This window comes from Musa acuminata, chromosome BXJ3-5 (genome assembly GCF_036884655.1).
Source record: "Musa acuminata AAA Group cultivar baxijiao chromosome BXJ3-5, Cavendish_Baxijiao_AAA, whole genome shotgun sequence".
Classification (NCBI taxonomy): domain Eukaryota; kingdom Viridiplantae; phylum Streptophyta; class Magnoliopsida; order Zingiberales; family Musaceae; genus Musa; species Musa acuminata.
This window is the reverse complement of record NC_088353.1, coordinates 43,771,352-43,782,936: the sequence shown is the minus strand read 5'-3', so window position 1 is coordinate 43,782,936 and position 11,585 is coordinate 43,771,352. Positions and strand designations below refer to the sequence as shown.

General features: G+C 41.6%; 2 protein-coding genes across 3 annotated transcripts; one reads left to right on the top strand and one right to left on the bottom strand.

The window, feature by feature from the left end:
• The first annotated feature begins 62 nt into the window (after positions 1–62).
• On the top strand, positions 63–7,681 carry LOC135638832 (uncharacterized). Of its 2 annotated transcripts, XM_065152294.1 has the most exons (11): positions 63–283; positions 1,533–1,697; positions 1,770–1,888; positions 3,701–3,775; positions 5,198–5,291; positions 5,392–5,451; positions 5,606–5,671; positions 5,757–5,855; positions 6,832–6,876; positions 7,151–7,253; positions 7,474–7,681. In XM_065152294.1, exons 1-11 carry the CDS (start codon positions 176–178, stop codon positions 7,560–7,562), a joined length of 1,023 nt encoding a protein of 340 aa, XP_065008366.1. In that variant the 5' UTR covers positions 63–175; the 3' UTR covers positions 7,563–7,681. The 2 variants fall into 2 exon arrangements, with proteins under 2 accessions (XP_065008366.1, XP_065008367.1); XM_065152295.1 differs by lacking the exon at positions 5,757–5,855.
• A 327-nt stretch (positions 7,682–8,008) lies between these two features.
• LOC135638831 (RNA demethylase ALKBH10B-like) lies at positions 8,009–11,337 on the bottom strand. The gene is made up of 7 exons (XM_065152292.1): positions 10,778–11,337; positions 9,778–9,905; positions 9,504–9,621; positions 9,322–9,420; positions 9,126–9,241; positions 8,878–9,032; positions 8,009–8,796 (listed from the first exon to the last, which is right to left on the bottom strand). Exons 1-7 carry the CDS (start codon positions 11,238–11,240, stop codon positions 8,340–8,342), a joined length of 1,536 nt encoding a protein of 511 aa, XP_065008364.1. The 5' UTR covers positions 11,241–11,337; the 3' UTR covers positions 8,009–8,339.
• Positions 11,338–11,585: the final 248 nt, after the last annotated feature.

Below are 11,585 nucleotides of genomic sequence, written 5' to 3'. Positions count from 1 at the left end.
TTGGAGGAGAGACGTCAATGGTGGAGACGGATCTGCTGGTACTTCCCAGTGCGAACATCGCGGATGCGGAACCGGTCGCAGTCGACTCACACTCGACAAAGCCAACTAGAACGAGCCGTAACGACATATTTCTTTCTTCTTCTTCTTCACTTGCGGGCGACGCGAGGGAGCGCCGATGTCCTTCTTCTTCAAGCCGTCGTCGCAGTCCAAGCCGGACCCGGCGGAGCTCGCCGGGGCCATCAAGGAGAGCTTCCTCTCTCTCGACACCACCACCATCGCGAAGGTCGTCTTCCCCATTCTCTCTCTCTCTCTCCCCTCGCCTTTCTCCCCAACGATCTGGTTCTTGATGCCTTCGACTCCGCCGATCCATCATCTGATCCTTAATATCTGTTTTCTTCGGTGCAATGAGTGGCAGATCTGAGATCTAAACGCGATTCCTCGGTTTGCATTTCGTCAAGAACCTCTCGATCGAGTTCATTGTGGAATTTTCTTTTCCTTTGACCTTGTTTCGATCCTGGTTTTGAGATGTTGTTTTGTTAGGTTATGTGGTTGATAGAACTCGTTGTGGGATTTGTATTTACCTTGAACATACTCGTCGCTTCTAGCTTCACGCAATTACTGGAGTCTGTGTTCTCCAGATGTTAATTTGCTGAAAGTATAAAGTAATTAAAGTATGGCCGATCAAGGGGCAGGCTGTTAAAATATGAACATAACTTTGCGAGGGTTAATCTATGTGATCGGACTTGGGTATAACCCTATGCCATACTGTATTAGCTTCCATATCTCCTATGCATAAATTCTTACATCTCCTACAACTGGTGGAATGGTATATTATTATATACACTTCTTGATTTAAGACGGGTTGGACTTTAATACTAACATGATTGCTTTTAATGTCAAATCTTAGATTGTATTTATCCAGAAATATGACTCCTGCAAACATGATCAAGTCTTGAATACTAAAGGTATTCTTATACTAATTTAGTAAAGAGATTATTAGAATATTAACACACACACACACACACACACACACACATATATATATTTCATTTGGTGATTCATTGATATAGGCTTTCAACTGAATGTTCTTTCTCTATGTACGCATGTCATTTCTTCAAATAATCTATAAATAATGTTTTATAAGTTCATGTGGTTAAACCCTTGACTTTCTGAATATATATTTGAAGATGTTACTCTACTGCAGCATTAGTCTAGAGCTAAAATCTTCACGTGTGCATTCTTTTCCAATTCTGGCAAGCACCCAATCTGTGCCTGCTGGCTAAGCTTGTCTCTGTCTCATACAGCAGATATTGAGTTTGCACTCAGTCATTCTGCTTATCTCAAACTGTCATTTTTCTATGCCCAAAGGCAGCTTAACTCCACATGATTCACAAATGTCAAAAACACCTTTCAAGATAAACATATGCCAAGTATTTTTAGAGAGACAACAACGTCATGCACTTCTTTTTGATAGCAGAAGCATTTGAGTTGATTTCTTCATTTTTTTAAGCTATTATACTTTGTTATTCTAGGCTCTTGAAGAAGTCGAAAAGAATGTCCTTTCAATGAGGCAAATGCTTTCAGGGGATGCAGAAACCGAACCAAATCAAGATCATATTTCACAGTTGGTTGTTGAAATATGCAAAGGGGATGTTCTTGCTCTATTCATTCATAAGTTGCCAACTTTGAGTTGGGAAGTAAGTTCAGCCTTCATTTGGTACAATTATGACCATCATTGATGCCAAAGCTAATCGATGCTTTCAAATCAGGCCCGAAAAGATTTGATGCACTGTTGGTCCATTTTATTAAGGCATAACGTTGATTCTAGATATTGTTGTGTGGAATATATTGAGAATCATTTGGAACTTTTGGACTTCCTCATTATCTGGTAAGTTATCTGTCTCTCAAGCATATTTAGTTTGTCATCTTATCTTCAGTATGTATGAGAACACTTCTTCCTGGCATCAATATTCAAGTGAACTTAGTACATAGTTGATTAGCTAATTCTATGTTTTGGTTCTTAGGTTGCTAGATTGTGGTGAGGATCAATTGGGTATACTTGGGAATCTTCCATGACTAGTGCACGGACAACCCTTTCTTCAGTCAAGCATCAGTGGCTAGATGTTGGCTTCTAAGTCCTATATGCAATAAGTAGCTTAGACCATATGCAATTCAACCTTCGTATGGCCCACTGGGTCCAGTCTTGATACATTGAACGTTGTACAAGATGCTTTCGCATAGTATTGAACATGAGATCTATCAACTGTGCAACAGTGCACTAACCACTAGGATCTCTATTGAATGATTACAACATGTAAAGTGAGTCTTTTGTTGGGGTCACAATCTGATAGGATAACTTGTGTCCAAAATGCTTAATTCCAAGTTAACAAGTGTACATCCATCAACCTCTTATATGTTGATCTAAGTTTTAGTCCACTTTTGATGTGGGTCTAAACCGAGATGACATAACCTGCCCCACTTAAAGGACGTTAAGCACCTACGTAGCCCAAATCACCCTAGTATAGTGCATGTGAGGCCTACTCTAATGGTCCCTCCATATCACACTCTTTGGCCCCATTGGACAAGTAACCCTAGTATAGTGCATGTGAGGTCTACTCAAACCCCTTGCCATACCCAATACTAGATCAACTCTGGTTGCATTTTGTCATGACTCAATCTTATGGGATAATTGCTCTATTAACTTCGTCGAGTCTAAACCACTGGTCCAAAAATGTTTAAGCTCAAGTTAATAGTAATACACCCATTAACCCATTAGCCTCTTATATATCAATCTAAGTCTTAGCCCACTTCCGATATGGGAGTAAACATACTCATCTAGTTGGAATTAGCCCAGGTTGTAATTAGCCTCTTAACGATAGTACAATTGTTAGCCTCTTATATGTCAATCTAAGTTCTTAACTTCTTAAATGTCAATCTAAGTCTTAGCCGATTGAACCAGATCGGCTAAGGTGTGCATGGGCCACACCTAATTTACGGATCCAAACTTGAATCCAGATGGGCCTTGCCTTGCATTGCTCGAGTGCCTATGCGAAGGTCCCTATCGCCTGATGATTTCAATGTCTTCAAGGAAGAACTTTGCTCTTTTTAACAGCATGTTTGAATAGGTTCCCTTAAGTTGGTTTAGATGTTAATCTTATGGTAACTGCTTGAAATATGTTGATCGTTTTTTTGGGTCTTATCATCATCTTTGGGTATCTTCAAGGAAGAACCTGACTTTGCTATTTTTAACAGCTTGTTTAAATAGGTTTCCTTAAGTTGGTCTCAATGTGTTGATTTAACTGTGATTGAATTCGTAAGGACATGTGAAGGCTAAAGCAATTTGATATAGTTAATTTTTACATATGGTCTCACTTTAGGGATGTTTTTAGCATCCTAAATCAAGGCATTTTCTGTTCAGTCAAAATTAGGTTTTCGTAGCATTTTGAAGCATGCATTACACCTACCCTTTAAGAATCGAACTACATTATGTTTAGCCTTGGAATTGCAGTAGTTACTATCAGTAACAAGCAGTGGAATTGTAGGAGTTCCACCCTACTTCTACTCTGGTTTCTTTCTGTTTAGCCTTGTTCACTTGCAGTTTTCTGGATTTTTTCACTTCTACATTATGACAAGAAACTACATTATGCTGGCGTTTTCAGTGAAGTCTTGAAGCTTAATTTAGTTACTGATTTCCAAACAGTTACAACAACAAAGAGATTGCGTTGAGCTGTGGTAACATGCTGAGGGAGTGCATCAAATATCCAACTCTTGCAAAGTAAGCAACTTGAAATCGTTGCTAATTTTGGTTTCTTGTCATCATTATCTGTCTATGTCACATCCCAAGTGGACTTCCAACATAGAAACATCCAGAATGTACCAACAAATCAATTCAGTACCATAATGTAGCAAGCATAATTTGATATTGCAATGCATGTTTAAAGTCTTACTGACAATGGACTAATCGCTCAAATAAATGTAAGCTTGATCATTTATAAACTTAACACACAACTTGATAATCCTTCCACCTTGATGCTCATTTAGATCTTGTGGCTTTGAAAAGTTATAAACAACACATCTAAAATGTAACTAAAACTAGTTTTATATATGATGCATCTATAAGTTTATAGACTAGTTTTAGATTAGTCTATAAGTTTTAAATCAAGTTGTGGGATAAACATATTAAATGAATTGTTTTTCTTTCAGCAACTAATCTGTTGAAACAAAGACTAAACTTGGATTGTAATATACAATTATGCTTGTTATGTTATGGTACATTCTGGATGTTTCTATGTTGGAAGTCCATAGGATGTGTCAGTCAATCTTATTTGTTGTTGGCATATCTGAATGTATTCAGTTAAAGTAAATGCATAAATATTTTAAGGTTGCAATGTATGGTTAGCGTTTGCAAAATTTAACTATATGATCGTATTTTGATCAGTTCCTATTTTGTTTCATATGCTTCTCCAAACTAATCAAGATCTGCATCTTGCCAAAAATCTACCAACTACAGCCTTACTGTATAGCTACACATCAGTTGAAGTGAAACTGCTCATCACAATTATTGTTATGAAATTATTTTATTTTTTACAAAAGTAACGTTATAAAATTTTCACTTTAAAATGGTTGTTATGTTACCTTTATCTTGTATACCTAGGCCTTCTGAAGTCTCTATTTGGCAAGATGATTTTTTTAGTATTCTGTTTATGATTCATATTGACAAATAAATTCAACATTGTTCAATCTACTCATCTGATCAGTTTGACACAGGACATTTTATATTTTGTTGATATTGGGATTTTGGATACGAAGTCTGTGTCAGAATTGTCTGCAGAGAGTGGTTCATTGATTTTAAGAACTATCTGATTGTTATTTACGTAAGACAGACTGCAATATGTTTATAATTACATGAGTTATTTGATTTCATGTAGTTTATTTCCTTTGTCTTCAAATAATCCTGCATACTTGTGTGTGATTGATACCTCCTTAGATAAATCCCAAGTGCAATGACATGAAAGCAGTGACTTACCACGTATTCTTTAAGAAACATAGGATCTTAATGAACTTTGAGGAGCAGGTCGAAACCAAACTGTGACATTTATAAGTTTTTTCATATGAAATTTCTAACTTCTCATTTATTATATTATGGCCATTAATTTTTTGATTTTGAATGCATTTTGATTTTGTAGTGATCTTTCAGATGTATCCTGGAATCAAGGAGCTTTGAATTATTTTTCAAATATGTGGAACTGCCAACATTTGATATTGCTTCAGATGCTCTTGCTACCTTCAAGGTCAGTGTTGCTACTTTTGGCATACCTATCATCATGTTTTAGACTCCACGATTATGTTCATGCACTGTCCCATGCTTACTAATGGATGAAATTTTGGCAGGACTTGCTTACAAAACATGAAATGATAGTCTCTCAGTTTTTGAGTTCACATTACGTTCAGGTCAGCTATCAAGTTTTTCATGTACTACTTTAGTTGTTCAGGGGTCAAGTTATTCAAATCCAACTTATTGCAATAATTTGCTGGAACATTCTGCTAATTAGACAAGATGTTTCTGGTGTGTTTTCTTTCATCTGATTGAAGAGTTTCATGGCAGTTCTTTGAGCTTTATGAAAAGCTATTGACATCTCCTAACTATGTAACAAGAAGACAATCCTTGAAGGTTAGTTTTATTAGTGATCTATATTTAGCTTCTGTCTCAGATTCTTTTGTCATTAGTAGTTGGGTTGATGTCAGTTAATATTTAGATTCTCTCGGATTTCCTTTTGGAACCCCAAAATTTGCAAATAATGAAGCGCTACATTTTAGAAGTTCGGTTCTTGCATATTATGATGGCATTACTAAAGGTAAATGATTTTTCAGTTTTTTTCTCCTATACTACTTTTACTAGTTTATTGTATGTTTTTTAAAGTTGTAGTTTTGCCTGATGTACATTGTAGTTTTATATGCAATTACTTTATTGTGTCCAATTTTGTATTTCTTGTTATGTGAAAAATGGAAGAGTTCGATTATATTCAACACTGTATTAGAAACTATAGCAAAGTGTGATGACAAAAAACTTATATTGGTTCCATATGAAGTTTATTCTTTCCATTACCTGGTTATGCAACCCTAACTCCAGCATATATAAATATAAATATAAATAAATAAATTGAGTACGTGGTCACCAAATGTGTTGTGTCCTTTTTGCCTATTAATCTAAAAAAGATCCCATTGTGTCCTAATGACAACGTTAAGGTCCCCCCCTCGCTAGATCCCATCATATCCTAACAACAATTTTAGTTTACTAAGGTCCTCCCCCATCCTCTCACTCACTTCCCTCCCTCATCCCTAAAACACTTGATCAACAATCTTGTATCTGTAGTCTAACTCTAGTTTTTATGAACATTTAAGCAATGGTTGCATCTAAAATTTCATATAGACTGTGAACCATCAGAGCCTATAGCATCTAAAATAGAGATTCATCTTGCAGCTGCGTAGTCACTGCTATCTCATTGTTTAGTTGTGGATTTCATGTAAAGAAAAGATAATTTAGTTGTGAACACTTCATATAACCATTTTTTGCTTCAGCAAGGCAACTTCCAGGAAAGAGTGCACATGCCGTTCTTTTAATCTCTGTTTCCTTTTAATGAATGATGACATTTCTGCTCCATAGTTGACTATAGATATACAATTGTGTACCTTTTTGTTTAAGAATTGATATCTGGTATAATGTTATTATATGCTATTTATGGTCCATTTGATTTCATTCATAAAGAGTATTTATATTAAGTTTTGATAATCATATGGAGCCCTAATCTGCATATGTCGTATTCTATTTAGGACACAAGCAAAAATATCCAGATTTCTGCCTTCCACATTTTCAAGGTAGTTGTTTTCTCAGAACTTTTGGCACAGTTATGCGAAATCTGCTGATAATGTGTATTTCTTATGTTTTTATGAGTTAGTTGTCTTTTAATGTTTTACCTTGAAAGAGGAATCATAAAATTTAGTAATAAACTTGGGTTAACCAATTGGTTTTTTGGTCATATAGTACTCAAAAGTTGCATATTGCTTTATATGCTTGCATTGCCTTGAAGTAGGAGATTTTATGTTTCTACTGATGATTGTTTGTGTAATTCTTTTTTTTACCTAAAATTAGGTATTTGTTGCTAATCCGAATAAGCCACGGGAAATTATTGAGGTTCTGATAGACAATCATGACGAGCTGTTGATGTCACTGCAAAATCTTCCCATGAGCAAAGGTAAATTTCTGTGTTATGTATCTGTTATTTGACATGTTCTAGCGAAAAACGATGAAAAATGAGTCATCTCATGACAAATATTATCGCATTGGACTGACAATGGTTTGTCGTATGATTGGGGCACACCTTGATATCAGCTCGGTTAAGAACTAAAAAAGTAATGAAGGAATCAGCCTCCCATCTCAGTTTCATAGGATTCACTTCTTTTGTTCTGATGTAGGTGAAGATGATCAATTTGAAGAGGAGAAAGATTTAATCATCAAGGAGATTGAAGAACTTTGCAATCTATCGAAGGCCACGACGTCATAGGTCTGCCTTCTTCGTTTTATATATTTTTTTATTTTTTATTTTTTTGTCTTATTTGTTTGTGTGATATGGCATTATTTATATTTGATCAAATCTGGTTTATTAAGAACAACATTCATGGAGATGATGTATCTCTCTCTCTCTCTCTCTCTCTCTTTGGGTCAGAATGATACCTCATATCCTCGATTACTGAGGTGGATCTCACTCGTATCGCCCACCATCATTGTGGTCGGAGGCCTAGTGTGATCTGACATGCAGCTCCGCATTGGATCCTATCAATTCTTGCAATCACAAGACAGATGTTATATGCGACAGGTAAAATATCTCTCTCCCTCCGCGGCTATACCGTTGCTAACATGATCCATCAAACCATAGTTTGAAGACTAATAATCTATAATTACTTTAGGAATTGAGAGCGGGATGGTTGGTTCAATGGGATATATGCATAATTACATCAAGAAATAAGCATGTTCCATAAAGATTCTAAATTAGTCGGATAGTTGGGAGATCGAATAAGGAAATAGTGTAGAGGACACTGACACCTAACACCACTCGGAACTTAAATATTTCAAAATTCCGACACTCCCACCATTTCTGTCAAAAGCAAAAGTACACAAAACTCCTCTCCGCCATTTCTCTCTCTCTCTCTCTCGCTCTCTTTTTTTTTTTTTTTTTTTTCTTTGTCACCACAGTCACCACATACACTACCATATTACAAAGAGACCCCAAAAAGGAAACATCACCTCAGAAAGTTGCTAATGTTGATCTCTCTCTGCACACCTATGCCTGCGCTTCTAACGGAGATGGCAGCCTCCCCTTCTGAAACCGAGGAGGAAGATGCTTGGTGTGCTTCTTGGGGCCGACCGTCCACGGCAAGAACACGCCCGTGCCATTGCGGGGCGCCTTCTTGCCAGGGCCCACAACCATCGCCCTGCGCGGCGCCACCATTACCACGGGGCTGTGGAGAGCCAATCCCCATGCGGCCGGTATCACGCGATGAGGCCAGGCGATGACCCCCGCGGTAGCCACCTTCTGCGGTATCGTCGTCGTCTGTGTTGTCCCGGGTTGCCAAACCGTCATCGCCTTGGTTGGCTGCAACGCGGTAGGCGAAGCTGCCGCCTGGCGAGCGGCGGCATGTCTCACCTTCACGAATGTGACGATGACCCTCTTGTTCGGTGAAGCGCAAACAACGTGCCTCGCCATGTCCGCGCTGTTACCGCGCATGACTAGGAGTGACCTGCGACCAACAAATATAAAAGCAAGTTCAACCTTCTCATCATCAAGATGGACATTGGTATCCGGTCCATCGCATACATACCCTTGCTTGATGGGAAGCGTCAAGGAACCCTTATAGTTTCCTTCATGATCGCTAACAAGAGACCGCCCAAAAGCGATCGTAGTTTCCGAGAGGACGAGTGTGGAAATGGGATTGTCCAAATGCGGAGGTTTGAAGTACGGCTGCGAGTGCTCATCCTGTGAAGCCACACGAGAAAACCCGGCATTAGAATTACGAAAGGTTTCAGGCACATGCAAAGATTTGCTCGAGAGAAAAAGGGGGTGTGTTACCTCGTCGAAGAAATTGATGATGCAACTGTCGGGCTTCCTAGTCTCCGGTATCAAACGCCATTGAACCAAGTGATCGATTACAGTCTGCAACGCGGAGGGAATTGGTTCGATGTTACCTGTGCATCAAACATTTCTCATGTCAAGACAATCTCAGCTTACTAATCGAGTACGAAGAAGCCAGAAATGGGGCTTTTACTTGCTGCCTCCGTCGTTGATTGGAATAGTGGGACGCCAAGCTGAATGATCTCTCTCTTGTTCCCTTTCATTTCTTTGTTGAAGAATATATACGTCTCACCTGAACACACATGCACAAACTTCATGGTAGAAAGTGGGCAATATATATAGCAAAAAGAAGAAGCATCAAGAACAGAACTTTACCTGGGAGTTCGCCGCCGCGTCCCGCAAGGCGGAGCTCATCTACGAATTCAGAGAGCGTGAGCAGCTCCGAGTCTGTGAAGATGTCCTCGTACAACTTGAGACCCTTCACAACATTGACCTGCTCAAAGCATTTCACGAGTGGAGAAGTCAGCAAACGGGGATCAAATGGGGAGCTGGGAAACATAGAACCGAACGACTACTACTTCCTACGCCATCTTCTATTGCATCTCTATACAGAAACTGTGCCCAATGATGGTGGTAAGATGGAACTCGCCATGTGCCCTTTCACCGACTCCTTGGCCACAAAACCTTTCGAGATCTTAATCCTCTCCGGACGCACCGAGCCATCTACTTCTGCTTTCACATCGGCCTTGTCCGATGAAGCTGGTGCTTCTTGGGGTCCTAAAACCACACGAAACCCAATGTCAGTGAGAACATTGATGCCGAGAAATCAACTTCATTCAGCGGCGTATTTAACAAGGTCGGCCGCCGTTCCAAAGGTTGAAAATCTAGATGCATAGCATGAATTGCTTCCGAGGAACGCCGCGGAGGGCCTGGCGGACTTGACCTCACGCTGTCGGGCGGCTGCCACTTTTTCTACTCCCGCCCGCCGGCGGTTGACGTCAAGAACGCGACGCCGGACCGCATCGTCACGCCTCTCAATTGAGTCGCAGCCGATCAGGGATCCACGCCACCTCCCCTCCTCGATCGACAACCACCTGATCGAACCTGTGCCACGTGGCAAAAGCGTAACCGTCCAATACTCCCTCGACTCCCCGTGCGCCGGGGTTGTGGCGCCCAGCCTCGTTAACGTACTTCTCCCTCTAATAGAAGTTCACGCCACCCTCTCTCTCTCTCTCTCTCATCTCTATCGCCTCGCTCTACAAGTCCAAAAGGAGGAACTTATCGTGAAGCGGGAAATTAACAGTGCCCGAAGGCGCGGGAGTACGGCGAGTCCGCCGCAGCCCGTGAACCCTTTCACGGGCCGAGTTAAGCGACCGGAACTCACCCTCGCAGACGAGTTAGCCCGGTGAGGCGACCTAGAAAACCGAGTATAGATCGGAGCATCAACAGCACCGTCCGATCTCCCTAGAAGGGTCAGTTAGGTGGTGGCTCGCGCGAGACGAACCGATACTGATGCCGAAATGCAAGTAAAAAGGATCTCCGGAAGGTTAACGAACACAACGTGTTATATAAAATTAAAATAAATCAGATAAATAATTTTTAATTCACTAATTTATTGAAGAGTAAAGACACCGATAGTCGATACTTACCTCCGTACGCTTCACCGTCTTCGACGCCCCTTTGATCCGAAGAATCTCCGGAAGGTTTCTCCTCCGCCGCCGCCTCGGCCGCCGCCGTCGCTTCTTCCTCGACCGCGACCTTGGGGTCGGCAACTACCACCTCGGGAGCAGCAGGTTCCTCCTCCGCGGGAGGGTCGTCCACGGCGAAGGAGGCGGCCGCCGCGCGGTTAGCCGCCACGAGGCGGAGCTCGGCGGAGACGTCGGCGATGGAGAAGTACTTCTGCAAGTGGAGAACCGGGATCCAGTTGAGGCGGCGCCTGTGCATGGCCGCGAACGCTGCCTCGTACTCCTCCCCGCCTTCGATCTGCGCCAGGTGGCCGCACAGCTCGTCGATGATCGCGTTCGCCGCCGCGAACTCCCCCCGGAACCACGCGATCATCGCGTCCCTCGCGTACACCGCGGTCGCGTCCCCCGCTCCCGCCGCCGCCGCCATCGCCGCCACCAACACTCCTAGAGAGAGAGTGACAGAGACTGGGAGAGAGGTTGGAATAGGAGGAGATGAATGGGAACGAGGACAAGCGGAACTACGCCCCGAGGGCTCTATAAATACTCGGGGAACCAATGCACGCCTCAGCTGACGTGGCGGACTGGGAGGAGTGGAGGACGGTTAGCGGGACGAGCGGAGCGATACCGCGACCCCAACGGAACCATCGGAGGAGATAGAAGGTGCGACCATCTCGCGTAAAGTAGGCTCACCGCGGTGAGGGGATCCCGTCCCTCCGCTTTCCGACGCGCGTGGTCCTCGCACGATCGGTGACGTTACGCTTCCACGGCCGTT